At 42.0% G+C, this 20947-nt stretch overlaps 1 protein-coding gene across 2 annotated transcripts in view; it reads left to right on the top strand.

Moving 5' to 3' along the window:
* Positions 1–20947, top strand: part of USP42 (ubiquitin specific peptidase 42) — an 815107-nt gene that overhangs the window by 772107 nt on the left and 22053 nt on the right. For both annotated transcript variants that reach the window (XM_044089669.1, XM_044089668.1), the window contains exon 16: positions 16744–17079. In XM_044089669.1, the coding sequence (XP_043945604.1) occupies positions 16744–17079 (336 nt within the window). The remainder of the gene's footprint in view (positions 1–16743; positions 17080–20947) is intronic.

Here is a 20947-nt window from a genome sequence, read left to right as displayed (position 1 = left end):
GATGAGCTCCATGGAATTGTCCTGTTTAGCCAACCTGTGTAGGTATGTTTGTTGCTCACATAGTTCGAAACACCTCTACCTTCTGCCACAGTCTATGCTGCTGTTGGTCTAAATATGTGGAAGCACTGTAGCCTTGCACTTCCAGAGTACTTTATATGGCATTAAACCAAGTCTTGTTCACAGCACAGATGTCTACATTTTCCATAGTGAGGAGGGCTTGAAGGGTGTGTTTTTTTTTAGTTTAAGCTCTGAACATTAAACAGCAACACCTTAAGGTTGCTTATAAGTTTTTTTTTCACTATGTTGGTAGTTTAGTCTTTTTGATAGCCTAAAAAAGGCTCTAAGGGGATGGATAAAGTTTTAGCCAATATCCAAAAGCCTGGGGTGGCAGGTGCAACCCATTACTTGTCAAAACATCATGGTTGTTTGACCATGTTCTCCCATGCTGACAGATATTGGATCCCCCTGGATTACGCCAGAAACTAAGCCGACCCGATTATTAAATCAATCATTTTATGTTTATACTGTGGCATAATTCTTGGTGAAGTTAGAATGCTGTTCAATGCAAGGCTCATACCTGTGGCACATATTCCAAAAGAACCATTATGACTCTCCATTTAGTCCAGTGAGGTATATCTCAAGTCATTTGCACAGAATGGACTATGGTAGAATCATATTGGTACCTGGGGTGAAGTAAGAAAAACAGCAGCAGTGGGTTCAGGTGCAAGAGTCACAGTTTATCCAGGAGTTTATTCAGTAAAACAAACGAAAGGTGTAGTCACACAAAAATCCAAAAGGTATAAGCAGTATTCCAAGCGTTTTCATCTCTGGTGAATCACTTTTCAAAGAAATTAGAAAACTGTTACTAAGCTGAATTTAAACAGATCCACCCCCAATTAACATTGAACCAATAGAATAAAACCATACAATGGGTATTCATAAAGTACATAAATATTCAACAGTCACAGTAAATTCAACCACAGAACCCATGTCATGATAAAAAACGCACTAAAATGTACAGCAAACAACACACCAATCCCCAAAAATCATGTATTGATGTAAGGAATTTAAGAAATGATGGTTGCATTACTAATTTAAGTATTAATGAAATAGAATGTCTCAGTAATCTGAGCTCTAATGTGGATATTAGAATTATTAAACCGGATAAAGGGGGTGGGGTGGTTATAATGGACAAGGTGGATTATACTCTGAGAAAGATGGATGTCTTATTTGGGAGATGCTTATGTGAAGAGCTCTTTGAATGAGTTGAATGTTTCATATAAGAAGATTTGTAATGTCTTAAATGACTTATTTATTGAAGGTCCTATTACAATTGATGAATTCAACTTTTTATCTACCTCTTATCCAAAAATGCCATGTATGTTTGGTTTGTCAAAAATTCACAAGTGTTTATTTGATCCCCCCAAGAGACCATTTGTTGGTGGTCGTGGGTCTATAACATATCTGTTGGCCAAATTCTTGGATATCCGGTTGAAATCACTTTTAACGACAGAAAAAAAATATGTAGAGACTCCTGGGACTTTCTTGAAAGAATCAACAAGTTGGACTATGTTGATTCAGGCATTTTTATTAGCATGGATGTCAAAGACCTATACACATTGATACCCCATGAGCTTGGTCTTGAATGGTTTTGTGAATTTTTATGTGAAAAGGGTGTTCCTCAACCTAGGGTTAACATATATAAACAATTGTTGGAGGGTGGTATTGATGAATAATTTTATATTTTTTAACAATGAATACTTTCTCCAGAAAAATGGGGTTGCCATGGGTTCACCAAGTGGGGGCTGTATGCGAACATTGTCATGCTCCAGTGGGAGAATAAATATTTACTGAACTCAGTTTATTATGAATACTGCAGAATGTACATCCATTTTTTGGATGACATTTTTATTTCTTGGGTGGGTCCCTGTGATAAGATTACAGAATTTTTAGATTTTATGAACAACTCGACACAATTTCTACATTTTACTTGTAGTTTCTGTGAGAATAAAATAACATATTTGGATGTTAAACTAGTTAAGAATAGGTCCAGGGAGGTTTTTCAATCTGAAATCTTTCGTAAAAAAACATATTCGAATAGTTTCCTTCACTTTGATAGTGGTCATCCTTATAAACAAAAGAAGGGGGTGGTAAAAGGTCAGCAAGTTAGGCCTGCCCAAATGGTCATCTCTTTTGATGCATTTTTAAATGAATGTGAACTGTTGAAGGAAATGTTTTTGAGAAGGGGTTATCCTAACTCACTTGTGAATGAGGTCTTTGTTGAGGTTTTGAATAAGAGGGAGAAAGGTTATTTCAAGGCTGTCCTTAATCAGGATGTGGATGAAACTTGTTTGATCAGTATACCCAATATTAACATGGAGAACAATAGGACCATAGGAGTAACTTACGGAGATTCAGCTTGTGTTACGACATATTATGGGCCCAATGAAGTAGTCATTGAAGCGAATGCTGATGACACCGATGACTCGAACTTGGTCATTGTGGACCAGAATGGAACTGAAAGATGTAGGAGTAGCACAGTCGAGATCAGCTCTGGTTACGACCTATAATAAGACAAGTAAAGTAATTATGGATATCTTATATAAGAATTGGGTAAGTTGAATCCTGTAACGACATTCGGCAATGGGTGGGTGAGAGACTGAATGTTATATACAGAAGGGGTAGGACACTTAAAAATGTCCTTGAATCTTGTAAAAGGGGACCTATGACTGGTAACATGAGGAAATGTGGGGCTTGTTCATCTTGCACACACATTCTTGAGGGCTCGTCTTGTGTTATCACTGGGGTTAATATAGAACTGAAAAGGAAGACCACATGCCAAACTGAAAGGGTGGTATACTGTGGCCTAGGTATGGTTTGTCCTGCTTTCTACATCGGGAAAACTGACAGGAGATTAAGATGTTAGGATATATAAGCATCTAAGGGGCATTAGGTTAGGCAAAGAGACGAATGCTCTCGCTAAACACTGTAAGGTGTATGAAGGGCATGATTTTAAATTTACGGTAATTGATGTTTTAGACATAATCCCAAATGGTGGCCCCTGGAACCTACAACTGAAGAAACAAGAGGCACTGTGGCAGATTAAAACTAATGCGACAAACTGGCCAGGTATCAGTGATGCTCTATCCTTAGCCCGTTTCTTGAAGTTAAAAGCATTAAATAGATAAATGAATTAATATACTTTTTTTGCATTTATTTATATAACTTTACATTTTATACATACATATATGTTTAATAGCATTTTTACCTATACTATTTTGACAAGGGCATGATTTTTGGGGATTGGTGTGTTATTTGCTGTACATTTTAGTATGTTTTTTATCATGACATGGGTTCTGTTGTTGAATTGTACTGTGACTGTTGAATATTTATGAACTTTCTGAATATTCATTATATGGTTTTATTCTATTGGTTCAATATTAATTGGGGGTGGATCTGTTTGTTTAAATTGAGCTCCGTGACAGTTTTCTAATTTCCTTGAAAAAGTCTCTAATTCGGCAGAGACGAAAGTGCTTGAAATACTGCTTATACCTTTTGGATTTTTATGCGACTACACCTTTCTTGTGTTTCATTGAATAAATTCCTGGATAAACTGTGAGTCGGCTTTTGTACCTGAACCCACTGCTGCTGTTTTTGTCATTTGGAGTTTGTGTTGCCTACTACGTTTTTTTTACCTGGGGTGAAGTAACTTTAGTGCGTGTGTGATATTGCATATCCTGGCTCCAGGCAGGCAATTAACTGTTGTCTTCTTGTCCAGCCTGATGAGTGGTGCAGCTGTGTTTCACACAATGGAGTCCCCAATTACAAGAGTATCGGTAAAGTGTATGCTACCGCTTGCGTGTGCGGTGTGTTTTGCAAAAAGAAAACCCGTTTCCTAGCAGAAATTACCCAAATGGCTGGCCCATTGTATCATTATGTTTTATTCTTGCATGGAGGAAAAAGCTTTTGGATACAGTGAGAGCAGACAGTACTAGGGGTGGAGTTCCCACTGTGACTTTTCTGGGGATGAAACAACTCTGGTTGTTTTGGAGACTGCTACATGGTAATCAGTCCACACCTTTTCTAAACACTGTAGACTAGTCATCTCTTCCATAGCAAGAGCTAGGTTTGTTTCTGCCATCCCGCAGGGATTGTTGCAGCCCTCCTACTCCTGCCATCTTACTATCCTTATGTTCTCCTGGCATTTTTTCATTACTAAGGACTGCTGCACTATTCATATTCATCTAAACAAAGAAGATAGTACCGTTATGTAAGAACTTTACATAACAGTTCCAGTAGTTCACTGCTGCAGTACTAATTATCGCTCACTTGTCCCTGTTACAGTGATAGGGTGCCCTTTGCCTATGCAGTCAGCCCTTATTCTTTTATAGAGACTCATGCCTGTTGAGGTCTGTATAGACATGTTGAATTCTGTTTCTCTTGCCTTAACCTAGTTTTTATGTATAAATCCTAGGGGCTTTTTCATTATGTCATAGGGTAAATTATCTTGATGTCCTTCAAGAATGCAACTGCAGTCATAACATATGGGTTGTCCTGCCTCAGGCAGCCCTCGGTCGGCCAGATTCCAAAGTCTGGGTCCGACGTCGGCTGATGTCGCATTTCTCTCCGACGTCAGAGCGACTGGAGTACATAAGCATCAGCCGACGCCATCTTCTTCAGTCTTTCTTGCCGCGCGGTGCCCGAAGCAGTTCGCAAGTGCCGGTCGGTCAGCTCCTGTATTCTTCGAATCCGAAGTCATCAAAAAAGCTAAGTACCCCGTTGGGGACCTTTTCCTTGCCTCAGCCGATGTCAGAAATTACTGAAAAAGTAAATAATTGTTTGTCTTGTGGTAAACAAATACCTCATAAGGATTTCCACTCTTGCTGCTTTCCTTGCCTTGGCCCAGACCACGACGTCTCGGCCTGTGCCGCCTGTGCTCGCTTCAATAAGCGCACTCTCAGGCGCCGGGCGGAGTTCGCTGAAGACTTTTTCGGCGGAAAATTCGATTATACAATGCCGTCGGAACTACCGACATCGCAGACTCCTAAGAAACGAAAAGACCGGGACCGACATCCTCGGCCCGCGTCTTCCACCGACACCACGCCAAAACCTACCGCAAGTGCCCCGGTTCCCTCTGAGGCGGTTATTTCACCGCTCCGAACCAACGACACTCCATTACCGATACCACCGATACCGGAGACCACACCGACGCCAGTTATTGATTTTCCTCCGGATACTGTAACCGAGGAAATGCCTGAGACCATTGCTGTGGATAAGGCCACTCCTGCACGTGGAGCTGCTAGGCCTCCCATGTCCATGTCTATCAAGGCCTACACACGTGCTAAGGCAGCCAGCAAGACCAAGCACCTTACTGCTAAAGCCTTACCTCAGCCTACTCCTTCTGCATTCCATGAGGGAACATTTTAAGTGGCAAGGCCAGGAATATTCTGATTCCAGAAAGTGCCTTTGAACCTTCCTTAAAAAACCCCAACACAGGCCCTTAGCTATACCTCCTGTACTTGATGTTTTGGATGATCTATACTCTGACTCCAGTGTTACCCCTGATACTCTCCCTCCTGCTCCTGCCAAGCCTGACAGATACTATAGGGTCCCAGAAACACATTCTCATTTCTTTAGGGCCCATGCTGTTGACTTAGAAACAATTTCACAGGGACCGAAAGGGGTTTCAGCTACCACCTCCAAAAATCCCTTACCTTCCAACATGGAAGCTAGGTCATTAGAGAGATGGGGGAAGAAGGTCTACACCTCCACTACTTTATCTATGAGAGCTCTCAATTGTCTCTTTCATATGTTTCAATATCAGGATTACCTTTTAGATGATTTACAGAAAACATTGGCCTCTCCTGAACCTTTAGATAGGAAATCTTTGCAGGAGGCTGTACATAATTCTCAGCAAGTTAGCAATCACTTTCTGCAGTGTGGATATGATGCATTGGAAGCTTCATGTAGGGCAGCTATGACAGGGGCGGTCATTCGTAGACATGCATGGTTAAAAGAACAACCTCTACCAGATCATGTTAAGGCAAAACTTCTTGATGCACCCTTGGAAAAGAACAAGCTTTTTGGTGCTAATGCTAAAGATGTGTTAAAGTCCATTGAGGAAAAAGCCAAGTCAGTTCAGACAGTCAAAGATTTCCTCCAGATTCAGCCTCCTAGATTCTGCAGAAATTGGCCTTCAAAAAACTGGTCCTTTCCTAATCCTGAAAGATTTCAAAGGGGTAAAAACAGGCGTGGCCGAGGAAGAGGGCAATACAGAGGTTCCTACAGGGGACGACAATGGCAACCAGCAAACCAAAGAAGTGACGCAGGGGTTTCTCCTGCCCCACAGGGACAATCTCAATGACTTTCCTCTACTACCGCTGACCAAGGAGCAAACAGAAGCTCCTTTGGGTGGAAAATTATCTCTGTTTTCAGACAATTGGCACAGATTGACAAAGGACAAATGGATTTTGGACATTATAGACCAAGGTTATAGGTTCCACTTTCATACCTTACAAGGAAAACAAGGCATGCCAAACCTACCACAAAACCAAAGGGCAGAGGCTATCAAGCAAATTTCTCTGCTTGCTCAGATCAAAGCAATAGAAAAAGTTCCACAACAAGAACAAGGCCAGGGGTTTTACTCAAGACTGTTCCTTGTTCCAAGAAAAGAAACTCAATGGAGACCAGTACTGGATTTGTCCGCATTAAACACTTTTCTCATAGTACCAAAGTTCAAAATGCTGACTCTACAGCAACTCCTTCCCATGCTGGGCAAGGGGTCTTGGCTGATTACTCTGGACCTCAAGGAGGCATACCTGCATGTCCCTATCAGACACAGCTGCAGAAGATACCTCAGATTTCTTGCAGGGCCAGAGCATTATCAATTCTCAGCATTGCCATTTGGCTTATCTACTGCGCCCAGAGTATTCACGAAATGCCTGGCTTCAGTAATTGCTCATTGCAGGCTCCAGGGGATCCAAATTTACCCGTACCTGGACTGCCTCATACAAGCGGACGACAAACTGATTTTGACAAAAAACTTGAATTATGTCATACAATTGCTACAGGCTCTGGGATATACAGTCAACTTCCAAAAGTCAAGACTTCAGCCATCCCAGCAAATAACCTTCTTAGGAGCCAAACTAGACACAGCCTCTCAAATGGCGTACCTGACAGAAGACAAGCAAAAGAAGTTAACTCATTATTTCAAAGGTTTGGCAAAGCTCACCCAGATGACTGCAAGGAGATTCCTACAGGCCCTGGGTTACACGGCATCCTGTATTCCCCTGGTTCCATTAGCAAGACTACACATGAGAAAGCTACAATGGTACCTAAAAAGCTTATGGTCTCAGCACAGCAACAACCTAGAGACAACCATACCGCTCATTCCATGCCTACAGAAGGAATTTCTATGGTGGGCCTCGGTAAGCCAGGCAAACACAGGTATGTCATTCAAAAAACCTCAGATAAACACAGACCATGACCACAGACGCCTCAGGCCTTGGATGGGGGGCGCACATGGAGGGCAGATGTATTCAAGGATAATGGTCTCCAAAGGAAACACATCTGCATATCAACCAAAAAGAAATGCTGGCAGTAATGCATGCCATCGAGGCCTTTCGACAACAGCTTCAGCAAGGCCACCTGCTAATACGGACAGACAAACACCACTGTGATATGGTACATAAACAAGCAGGGGGGGCACCCATTCTTACCCCCTTTGCAGACTGACATTGAATCTTTGGGAAAAATCACTGAGCCTAAACATACAGTTGCAATCCCAGTTTGTTCCAGGCAAAGACAATGTACTGGCGGACAGCCTAAGCAGGAATTTCCTAGACCCCCCACGAGTGGAGGTTACATCCAGAAGTCTTCATACGACTCACCTCGACATGGGGCAGGCCAGAAGTAGACCTATTTGCCTCCCACCTCAATCATCATCTACAAAAGTTCTGTTCAAGGACATATCCACAAGCATGGAAAATAGATGCTCTCTCATTCAACTGGAACTTCCTAAAAATCTATGCATTCCCACCTCTGCCACTGATGACCACAGTATTACTAAAGATCAAAGCAGAGAAGCCCAAGGGGATCCTAATAGCTCCAGACTGGCCAAGACAGCACTGGTACCCACTACTACGGAGCATATGTCACAACAAAAAGTGGGCCCTTCCCCAATGGCCCCAACTTTTGACTCAACACAACTTCAAGACAGTACATCCCAACATTCAGACGCTGCAGATAACAGCTTGGGAGATCCCATGAATAACCTCAATCTATCTCTCTCCAAGGAAGTTCAGAGGATACTAACAGAAGCCCAAAGACCATCTACCAGAAAGGTTTACTCAGCAAAATGGAAGAGATTCAGCATTTGGAATACCAGCAAGGGTCATGATGCATCATTATTGAGCATCCCTCTCATTCTGGAATATTTGGCAGATATGCTACAGAATGGACTCTCATATTCTTCCATAAAAATACATGCTTCAGCTATTTCAGCTAGATATAACACTGATCCACCTGTGTTTTCACATCCTTTAAGGCAATTCCTTAGGGGAATCAAGAATATAAAGCCACCAAGAAAGGCTCCAGTACCAGCTTGGGACCTCAACTTTGTCCTAGAAAAATTGACTCTACCTCCCTTTGAGCCAGCAGCTTCTGTGGACTTACAATTTCTCTCATGGAAGACAGCTTTCCTGTTGGCAATTACCTCAGCAAGAAGGGTTTCGGAACTACAGGCCCTAATGGCAATACCACCGTTCATAATCTTTCACAGAGACAGGGTCTCCTTACGAACCAACCCTACCTTTATGCCAAAAGTGGTATCTAGGGTTTCTTTAAATCAAGCCATTCACCTGCCTACTTTCTTTCCCAATCCTGAGAACAAAGGGGAAAGACTGTTGCATACCTTGAACATCCACAGACAACTTCGCTACTACCTGGACAGAACCAAGACCAGTAGGAAGTCTGATCAGCTTTTTGTAGCTTACGCCCCTAGAGTACAAGGAAAAGCAATTTCCAAACAGACTATTTCAAAATGGATTGGACATTGCATCAGATTCTGTTATTCCTTCCATGGAAAGAGTGTACCAGCCAGTGTCAGACCACACTCCACCAGAGCTACAGCCACCTCAACAGCATTCTTAAGAGGGGTGCCTACAAAAGACATTCTAGAAGCTGCTACATGGAGCTCCGTGCATACATTTTCCAAACACTACAACCTTCCTCTATATTCCAGATCCAGAGCAGGCTTTGCTTCTGCAGTCCTGCAGGGATTGATAGCTACACCATCCTTTTCTTAGAGCATTCCACCTCCCCCAGCTAAGCTATGGTATTCAACCCATATGTTATGACTGCAATTGCATTCTTGAAGGACATAGTACAGATGTCCTTCAAGGATGCATCTGCAGTCCTAACATATGGGTTGTCCTGCCTCAGGCAGCCCTTCGGTCGGCCGGATTCCAAAGTCTGGGTCTGGCCTCGGCTGATGTCGCACTTCACCCGACGTCATAGCTGCTGTGAATTGGGTATAAAGGCATCAGCCGACGCCATTTTCCTAAGTCTTTCTTGCCGCGCGGTGCCCGAAGCAGAAGCTGTTCGCAAGTGCCGGTCAGTCAGATCCAGAGATTTCTACTACCGAAGACTTCTAAAAAGCTAAGTACCCCGTTGGGGACTCTTTCTTGCCTCAGCCGATGTCAGAAAAAGTAAATAATTGTTTAATTTGTGGGAAACAAATACCTCATAAGGATTTCCACTCTTACTGCCTTCCTTGCTTAGGCCCAGACCACGATGTATCAGCTTGTCTAGCCTGTGCTTCCTTCAACCGACGGACACTTAGACGTCGGTCGGAGTTTGCGGAGGAGTTTTTTGGTCCCGCTTTTGCTTACAAAATGCCGTCGGAGACTCCGACTTCACAATTAGCTAAAAAGCGTAAGGAAAAGGACCGACACTCGCGGTCCGCAGTTTCGCCCGAAACCACGGTTAAGCCAACCGCGAGTGTCTCTGTTTCGGCTGAAACCGAGTCCTCGGTTCTTCCTTCGGCCGAAAGCTTACCTCCGACAGCCGAGGCTTCACACAGCATGGCTGAATCTGCTACTGAAATTACTCCTGCTGTAGCAGGCACCCAGGATTTATCAGATACTATTCCACTAGACATATCCACTCCTGCACGTGGAGCTGCTAGGCCCCCTGCATCTATGTCTATCAAGGCTTTTTCTAGGGCTAAAGCAGCTAAATCTTCTAAGGCCTTGCCTGCTAAAGCCCCCCACAGGCCTACCTCTAGTTCCCAAATGCTCAGCCTAGCTGAGGATCTCATTTCTTTGATCAGGGGATCCCAACCTCACCCAGACAGGGCCTCTCTACCCCCTCCAGAGAAGAGGCCTAGAGCAGAGCCCCCCGATCCAGTTTCTACTGACTACTCCTCGGATGAGTCAGAACACTCAAATCCTCCAGAAGGCCCTTATTCTCCATATGAGGATTCTGATGCAGAAGACTCCATTCCTTCTGCCTCTCCTCCTGAGGAATTTTCTTTTGGGGAAACCTTACATGCTATGAGAGCATTTTCAATGGCAGGGCCAGGATTTTTCAGATTCAAGGAAAAGGCTAAGGACCTTTTTACATTTACCACAGCATAGGCCTTTAGCCATTCCGCCAGTACTAACAGTTGTGGATGATGCATTTAATGATGCCTGTACTGCTCCTGACTCTCTTCCCCCCGCCCCTGCTAAACCCGACAGATATTACAGGGTCCCGGACACACACTTTCATTTGTATAAGGCTCCTATTGCAGATCCTGAAACCATTTCACAGGGCCCCAAAGCTGTAGCAGCTGCCTCTGCCAAAAACCCTCCCCTCTGAAAGAGAATCTAGAGCATTAGAGAGATGGGGTAAAAAAGTTTATACTTCTGCTACTCTTTCGGCTAGGGCCTTAAATTGTCAATTCCACATGATTCAGTATCAGGAATTTTTGTTAGACCAGCTAAATAAAAAACTGTCCTCTCCTGAACCGATAGACCGCAAGTCCCTTCAGGATTTGGTACATAACACTCAACAGGTCAGTAATCATTCCTTAAAATGCGGCTATGATGCACTGGAGGCTTCCTTTAGATCAGCTATGACTGGAACAGTGATCAGAAGGCATGCATGGTTAAAAGAGCAATCCTTACCAAACCATGTAAAGTCAAAGCTCCTAGATGCTCCCATGGAGAAACAAAGTTTGTTTGGCTCCCCTGCACAACAAGTGCTAAAGAAGGTGGAAGAAAAAGCAAAATCTGTCCAAACAGTCAAGGATTTCTTGCAGGTCCAACCTCCGAGGTTTAGTAGAACTTGGCCTTCGACGACATGGTCCTTTCCAGACACCTCCAGAGCACAGAGAGGCAGAAATAGGCGCCCAAGAGGCAGAGGTCAATCCAGAGGTGCCTACAGGGGACGTCAGTGGCAGCCTAACAACCAGAGAAGTACTGCCACAGATCCAGCTACTACCATTTCCACAGGACAGACACAATGACTTGGCTCTGATACCGCCTACCAGGGAACAACTGGAAGCACCTTTAGGCGGAAAGCTAGCCTTATTTTCCGTAAACTGGCATTACATTACAGGAGACAAATGGATTTTACAGACAATAGACAAGGGCTACAGGTTTCACTTCCATTCTCTACCAAAAAAGAGAGGAATGCCAAACCTTCCACCAAACCAAAAAACAAACGCTCTAGAACAAATCAACCACTTACTAAGGATGAGAGCTATAGAAAAGGTACCACCTATGGAACAAGGACAAGGATTTTACTCCAGACTTTTCCTGGTACCAAGAAAAGAAAACCAATGGAGACCTATTCTCGACCTGTCCGCTCTGAACACATATCTCATTGTTCCAAAATTCAAAATGCTGACCCTACAGCAGCTTCTTCCCATGCTGGGCAAGGAGTCTTGGCTGGTGACTCTAGATCTCAAGGAGGCATACCTGCACGTCCCTATCCGACCAGATTGCAGAAGATACCTCAGATTTCTTGCAGGATCAGAGCATTATCAATTCTCAGCATTGCCCTTTGGCTTATCTACTGCGCCCAGAGTATTTACGAAATGCCTGGCATCAGTAATTGCTCATTGCAGGCTTCAGGGAATTCAGATTTATCCATACCTGGACGACTGCCTAATACAAGCGGACAACAAGACCAAATTAACACAAGATTTGGAAAAGGTTATACAACTACTGCAAGCCCTGGGATACACAGTCAACATGAAAAAGTCAAGGCTGGTACCATCCCAAAGGATAACATTCTTGGGTGCAGAACTGGACACTTCAAATCAGATGGCATTTCTCACAGCAGAAATGCAAAAGCAACTACCACTCTATTTCAGGGCATTAACAACACAGAACCAGCTTACAGCAAGGAAAGACCTGCAAGCCCTGGGTTACATGGCATCCTGCATAATATTGATTCCACATGCCAGGCTGCATATGAGGAAGTTGCAATGGTACCTAAGGAATTTATGGTCTCAACACAAGCACAGCCTGGAAGCCTAGATTACAATAATCCCATGCCTGAAGCAAGAATTCCTGTGGTGGGCTCAGGCCTGTCAGTTGAACAGAGGACTGCCTTTCCACAAACCTCACCCAAGCCAGACTATCACCACGGACGCCTCGGACCTAGGCTGGGGGGCACACATGGTGGACAAGTGTATACAAGGTCTGTGGACAGAAGACCAGCTGAACCTACACATAAATCAAAAAGAGATGCTGGCAGTGAAACAGGCAATTCAGACATTCAGACCGTTTCTTCAACAGGGTCATTTGCTGATAAGGACGGACAACACCACAGTCATGTGGTATATCAACAAACAAGGAGGAACACACTCATACCCTCTATGCCGGATGGCAATGGACCTGTGGAATGTAGCCCTGAACCTCAACATTCAGCTCCAGGCCATTTTTGTGCCAGGAAAAGAAAATATACTAGCAGACACCTTAAGCAGAACTACCACGGATGCCCACGAATGGATGCTGCATCCAGACATCTTCAAATCCATTACAAAGAAATGGGGGCTACCAGAAATAGACTTGTTCGCATCTCCGCACAACCACCAATTGAGGAAATTCTGCACAAGGGCATACCGCCCACTTGCTTGGAAGGTGGACTCCCTCTCCTTCAGTTGGGAAAACCTGACAGCATATGCATTCCCACCTCTTCCTTTGATGCACAAAGTGCTACTGAAGATCAAAGAAGATCGCCCAAGGATCATCCCGATAGCTCCAGACTGGCCGAGGCAGCATTGGTACCCGCTACTGAGAAGTATGTCTCGGACACACGCATGTCCTCTACCTCTAGTTCCTTTACTGCTAACACAGAACAACTTCAAGATCCTACATCCAAACTTGAAAACACTGCAACTAGCGGCTTGGAATATTACATAAAACAAAATAACCCAGATTTATCCCAGAGGGTTAAAGACATTATCCTGGAGGCTCGCAGACCCTCCACAAGGAAGACTTATTCAGCCAAATGGAAAAGATACCTCATTTGGAGTGCAGCAAAAGGAGAAAATGTATCATTAGCAAACATAGCTAACATCCTGGAATATTTAGCAGAACTTTTCCACAATGGCCTGTCTTACTCTTCCATTAAGATCCATCCATCAGCAATTTCAGCAGAATACAACATGGATCCTCCAGTCTTCTCTCATCCTCTACTCAGGCAGTTTCTGAGAGGAATTAAAAATGTAAAGCCTCCAAGGAAGCCACCTTTGCCTACATGGGACCTTAACTTTGTGCTGGAAAAGTTAACACTTCCCCCTTTCGAGCCAGCAGCAACAGCAGAATTACAGTTCTTATCTTGGAAAACTGCTTTCCTGCTTGCAATCACTTCAGCAAGAAGGGTTTATGAATTACAGGCATTAATGGCAATACAGCCCTTCCTTATCTTCCATCAGGATAGAGTGTCCTTGAGAACTAACCCTACTTTTATGCCAAAGGTGGTCTCCAGGGTATCATTGAACCAAGCAATCCACCTACCAACATTCTTCCCCAACCCACAGAACAGGGGGGAAAGGCTACCTACATACCTTGGATGTGCACAGGCAATTACGCTACTATCTGGACAGAACCAAGAACAATAGAAAGACTGACCAGCTTCTGGTAGCATATGCAACAGGAATGGAAGGAAAAGCAATTTCAAAACAGACAATCTCAAAATGGATAGGAAATTGCATTAGATTTTGTTACTCTTTTCATGGAAAGACATCTCCAGAAAACATCAGACCTCACTCCACAGGAGCTACAGCCACTACTACAGCTTTCTTACGAGGAGTGGCTACCAAAGACATTTTAGAGGCTGCTACGTGGAGCTCCGTGCATACATTTGCCAAGCATTATAATCTACCTTTATACTCCAGATCCCGAGCAGGTTTTGCAACTGCTGTTTTACAAGGGATCTTAACTACACCATAATCATCTTAGTACCTCCTCCCCCAGTTTGGCTATGGTATTCTACCCATTTGTTAGGACTGCAGATGCATCCTTGAAGGACATAGTACAGTTTTGTACCTACCATAAATGTAGATGTCCGAGAGGTATGCATCTGCAGTCAGGATTACCCACCCTCCTTCCCCTCTGTGGTACTCCTAGGGTATTTGCCCATCTTGTAGCTAGCTGGGGAATCTATTATGGTGTATTTGTTTGTATATATGTATATACATGTTTATTTTTATTTGCTCTCTACTGTTTGGAATCATTTGCATTTATCCAAATTTAGCCTTCCTAGAGGGCACCTGGCATCTGGGGCAAGAAACACTGAGGAAAATGGCGTCGGGTGATGCCTTTATACCCAATTCACAGCAGCTATGACGTCGGGTGAAGTGCGACATCAGCCGAGGCCAGACCCAGACTTTGGAATCCGGCCGACCGAAGGGCTGCCTGAGGCAGGACAACCCATATGTTAGGACTGCAGATGCATACCTCTCGGACATCTACATTTATGGTAGGTACAAAACTGTACTTTTTGTACCTACCATAAATGTAGATGTCCGATAGATATGCAACTGCAGTCGGGTTTTCCTCCTCCTTCCCCTCTATGCCTTGGGTCCACTCCTATCCCTGTTACCCTTAGCTGGGGATATCTGTTATGGTGTATCTGTTTATTGCTTATTTATTTGTCTGGAAATCTGTTTTTCTTCCAATTTGATTACAGCCTTCCTTGGAGGGCACCTGGCATCTGGGGCAAGAAACACTGAAGAAGATGGCGTCGGCTGATGCTTATGTACTGCAGCCGCTCTGACGTCGGAGAGAAATGCGACATCAGCCGACGTCGGACCCAGACTTTGGAATCCGGCCGACCGAGGGCTGCCTGAGGCAGGACAACCCATATGTTATGAGTGCAGTTGCATATCTATCGGACATCTACATTTATGGTAGGTACAAAACTGTACTTTTCTTCCATTGCAAGAAAGCTGTAAAATGTTAAAGGTAGATGGTTTTATACAAGAAGCACCCTGATGTCACCAAAGATTGAACATTCCACGGTGCTGGAAGAGGGGAAGGGTGCTGAGCATGTAGTCAGATTAGGTATTGGGATTCCTGTCATCAGAATTCAGTAATAAGGACTGCTGCAGCAATGATCTACTTATGCATCTTCTATTATGGTAAGTTCTTACACAGCTGTACCTTACATTTCAGTTTCCTTCCACATAGCTCAAATATTTGAACATCCTCCTTTTCCCAGTAATGCCATTTTAATCACTCTAGTGATGAGAGTGGTGTGCATTGGGGATCAAAGACAGTCAACTGTATATTGTTCTGGCTATTTTTCTCCATGCCCTCTTCTGCCATTTGCTTTATTCTTCCTACCCAAATATACAGTATCAGCTTCTTGACACTTGCAAGCATTTATTTTCTTGTGTCACTGTAGTAATGATACTAATTCCTTGCATTAATTTGCTAGTATTTCTCATCCGGTGTTCTTTGTGGTCTGTGTGATAGTGCATTCCCTCACCCAAGTAATGTCAGGTCAGATACTCAGCAGTCCTGTCCTCCCAGACATCATTGCTTAGTCCACTGATCAGTCCTGAATCACCTAAGTATGGAGAACAACAAAAATAAACATCTGTGGTATCCCTCGAAGTCTCAGAAAACCTAGTATGCAACCTGTACTGGGTGAAAAACAAACCAAGAAGAAACTTCACAGTGTGGAGGGTGTGCGTGCAGTTCACTCCTTGAATTGTTATGCACCTAGTTCACTAATAAAAATCAAACTAGAAAATAAGCTACTAAATAATAGAAAATAGTAGGTAGTCCACAGTTGAGTTAAAAAATGGAATATCCTTTATTGAAACACACAAACAGTTGAGTATGTGTGTTTCAATAAAGGATATTCCATTTTTAACTCATCTGTGGGCTACCTACTATTTTCTGTTTTATTTTGTAGCACGTATTTTCCAGTTCGATTTTTTAGTGAACTAGGTGCATAACATAATTCAAGGAGTGATCTGCATCCAATTCACAAGCTTTTGTCACTGTCATTTTTACTGTATTTAGATCATCTTTCATATTCTTTGTACTCTTCCTCAAAGAGTTAGACTAAAAAATGGGTTGGGAAATAGAATTACTCATTTTAGATCTGCATACCTGATTTTTTTTTTTTCAAAATGCAGTCTGTAGTGCTTTGACATTTAACTCATTCAGAATTTAGTTGTAGACATAGAAAGTGATGCAAAGTGTTGCTGTAATTTTTTTATGAATTTTCTTACAGCATTCCTAAGGACCATGCAGAGTCACAGTTTGCAGATGCAAACAATGAAATTGGTAGACAGAAAGATAAGAAAAAGAAGAAGAAAAGAAGGCATGAAGAAATTGACTGGGACCATGCTGTTGATCAGCTTTACTATAAAAAATCCCACAGATACCAGGAAACTCTTAGTGACTTTAACATATGGGAGGAAAGTAGGGTTTCTAAATATAGAGACAGCACTTCATCAGAGAACAGATTGTATGAAGAGGAAGAAAGTATATCTCATAAATTTCAGTTCCTGCAAACTGATGCATCCAGAAGTAACATCTCTGCTGCAAATGATTATGCATGGTATAAGTAAGTTTTTTTTTGTTTCTTATGAAATATTTGGTTGGTGTAAACATAATCAGAGTTTTTGGTCTGTTCTGTGTTCTAAGTCGTTGATAGGGGTTTGGGGAAGTTGCAGTAGACACTTCAGATGTTTAGATGCATTTCATGCGACATAATCATTTCTTTTATCTCTATTGCAATATTCAGTACTTCAGATACAGTTGGTTTAGACTTTGATTTCCATTTCGTAGTAATTACTTTTTTTTGACAGTCACCAGAATTAAACTTAAGACCTGGCTGTGTCTAGGCAATTCAGTTCCTGTATCTCAGCTCCAAAAAAAAAAAAAAATCTTGTTTAGACCCATTTGCTCACCTAATATTTCTAGCAGAGTGCATTGTAGGGAATTTTTAAGTCTGCCAACTCGCAAAACATATATTCTCAGTTACCTCTTTCTTCCACATCACTCCTCCAACATTTGCCATCTACATGAGGAAAAATGATTTGGAGTTTGCTTGGGTTATATACTATATCTATGCAAACACTCCCATATAAAAACCCTAAATCTTCTAGACTTGTATATTTGAGAGCCATATACATGTCCTGCCATTTTTTCCTTGTGAATTTGCTTATCCAGCTTCTCTTCCAATTTTTCTAGTCTTGTATGATTGACTTCCCTAGTTATCATGCATTACTTTATATCCCTACTGATTATCCATTATTTAACAGTAGCTTCTGTTCTAGATTGTTAAAAACTCTGCCAGAACAGGTCTTTAACTTGGGATTCCCCATCCCTTTCTCCTTGCCTGAACTCTGATATAAATCCCTGACATGGAAAGCAGTCTCTAGCCTGCAGTACAAATGTATTCTTGGCTTCGTCCCATTCTGTTACCTCTCCCCATCTAGATATTTGCTCCCAATACCTTGTCTTCTTTGCCAGTTTTCCCTGGTATATTCCACCCCCTCTTGGCTGTTCTCTTGAGCTGTAACTGTAGTCATCCCTATCAACAAAATCTCCTTTCTCCATTTTCGTATTGCCTTAGTTCTATGATTACTTTCTGCTACTTTTTGAATATGATATTCTGTATGGTTTATTCTTCTTAAGGATCTGCATCCAAAATCCCACTATATTTCTTGAACTGCCCCCCCCCCCCTTGCTTCATCATCGTCTATTTCCACCTTGAATTATAATCTTCTGCTTGTTTTGCTAATGTGAACCTTAACTGGGTAAGCTCTAAAGTTATCTCTTCAAATCAGATAAACCCTAAACCACCTTGTTCTATTGGAAGGATCAACTCGCCCCACTTAACGTTTGTGCTTTTTCTCTCCCTGATTATTTAATAAAGAATTGAAGGAAGTTTTGTCCACAACTTCTCCTTGAGTTTATCCATAAGCAAGTTTACAGTTTCACAATTGTTGTATTACCTTTTGTTTAGTCTCTTCCCACATATCCTTAGCTGGCATAACAGAAGACTTTTAATCCATACTTCTAAATTATCTTATGTCCCCATAAATATGGGTATTGCTGGACCAACTTGTGTGTGAGTGCATGATTTATGTCTATATCTTTTATTTTGTCTTCATTAGTTTTATATCCCCAAAAGACTTGAAACTGTCTCAAAATGTTGCATAAGACTGAGGTGTCCTTTTCTGGATTTATCAATTACAGAATAATACCACCTGCAGATAATACCAACTTTTCTTGATTACCATGCCTATTATATCCTTGTATTCCCGAGTCCCTTCTTTTCTTTGCCAGTGACTTCTAAATATAAAGCAAATAAAGGGGAAAGAGGACACCCATGCCTGGTTCCTGTGTTCAAACAGCTTATCTAAGAAGAACCCTCCCACTTTAGTTATTACCTCTGATCTTCATATAGCCTTCTAATTAACCCTGTTATATCAGGGAATGCAGATGCTTCAAATCCCCTACTCTTAATATCCCAGCTTACTCTGTGAGATGCTTTCTCTGCATGAAGACCCAACAACAACAGAGGTATTTTCTTATATTGTGCCTCCTTCTGGATCATCATTGTTCTATTAATGTCAAATGTTTGCTCCCCCTCCACAAAACCACTCTGATCCATATCTATCAATTTTGGAAATACTTTTGCCATTCTTTCTAATACAGACATAAACACTTTGAAATCATGGTATAAAATTGAAATGGGTCTATATGAAGCTATGTCTGAAGGGTCTTCGACATCTTTAGGTAACACAGCCACCACAGCCTTTTTCCAAGATGTTGGTGCTTCCCCTCCTTTTAAAATAAGGTTAAAAATCTAACAGATCTGTATCACCTTCATCCCTTTTGATTTCCAAACTTCACAGGAATATCTGTTCCTGGAGACTTTCCTGAAGATTTAGTATACATCACTGTTTTTCACTCTTCTTTTATCTTGACTGTTAATTGTTGAGTCTTTTTTACCTCCAACCTTGACATAATTTGTCTCCCATAAATGTTTCTTAGTACTCTTTCTTGATTTCTACATTTCTGTGTTATACAAATTTTCATAAAATTTCAGGAATGTCTATAAAACCTCTACAGGATCTCTGGTTATTTTTGTTACAGGTTCCCCAAGTTTGGCAACAACACTTTAACAACATTCTGTTGCCCAAGTCATTGGACTAAAAGGTTGTGCTCTGGAGTTATCAAAAGTAGTTACTTTAACTGCAGTCTTTCTAAACTCGTGCATATTACCCAGATACTCCCATATTTTCTGTTTAGCACTCTGCATTTGCTCCTCCTCTTGTTCTGGGAGATTTGTCTCGTTCTGCAATACCTTAACGTTTGTCAGCCCCTGTAAGTAATTTCTGTTGGTTCTTAAACATATCTTTCTCTCTTATTTCAACCCTATTTTTTAAACTCCATTTTCATTTTATCACATCCACTAGCTATAATGTCTGAATATATTTTTCTTTCCTAGTAACTCTCAAATAATTTCCACTACCCATTCCTTAAATTTAGGTTCATAGGTTGGTACTAGGCTATCGGCCCTAGGGCCTATACAAGCCCTAGCCATAACAATTCCCTGGATATTTCTTCCCACAATATTTACTTTCCTGGACCCTTGTCTCTTTTTAACAGGTAGGTGAGAAAACACCAGTGTCTTACTTTTGCTTCATTATCCTGCATTTTCAGCTTATTGGTTCCTGATCAGGAATAGTTATTGGATGTGTCAAAGCTTTCAATTAAATGGACATGTTCCTGTGAAATATGTTTGTCTAGTCTACCCCATTTGTTATACCTCAAGGAATAATAGGTAAATTCTTTCAAGAGTTCCTACTACTGAATTCACACCTTCCATACCAAGTATTTTCCAGAATTCCTTAAGAAATCTACCTTCTTTCTCATTATATTTTCTTTCTAGGGCCCCATGATACATCCTCATACTGCAAATCCTGTTCAAGTTCCCACCTATAAGTATTACCTGCTGAAAGCTGATTATTTCTAGTGAATTTTTCTTAAGCTCCATAATAGCAGTTTTTGGTAGGATATAAATGTCATTGTAATACTTCTCCCTTGCTAGTAGCCCCTTACTAATGCAAATCTACCATTTTTGTCCGTCCCCCCCCCCCCATCTATTACTATTGGACCCTCTCTAGCACTTAGTGTAATTACTCCCCATTTCCTCGGTCCTTGATTTTCTTCTGAATATTCATTCTGAAGTCCTCTGTCAAATTCACATGCTCATTTCTTTCGAAATGAGTCTCCTATGTCATTGCTATTTGCACTCTGCATTTCTTAATATAATTCAATACTCTTTCCTTTTTGTCTATACCTGTAAGGCCATTCACATTCCAGAATAATATGGACAGCACAGCCATCATGATGAGACTATTGTTCCCCACCTTGTTAACATGACCGGTTTTATTAAATGTGTATTTCCAGTTTTT

This window comes from Protopterus annectens, chromosome 12.part0, assembly GCF_019279795.1.
Source record: "Protopterus annectens isolate FY-2018-M chromosome 12.part0, PAN1.0, whole genome shotgun sequence".
NCBI classification, from domain to species: domain Eukaryota; kingdom Metazoa; phylum Chordata; order Ceratodontiformes; family Protopteridae; genus Protopterus; species Protopterus annectens.
Note: the sequence above shows the minus strand (reverse complement) of the source record. Positions and strands in the feature narration are given on the sequence as shown.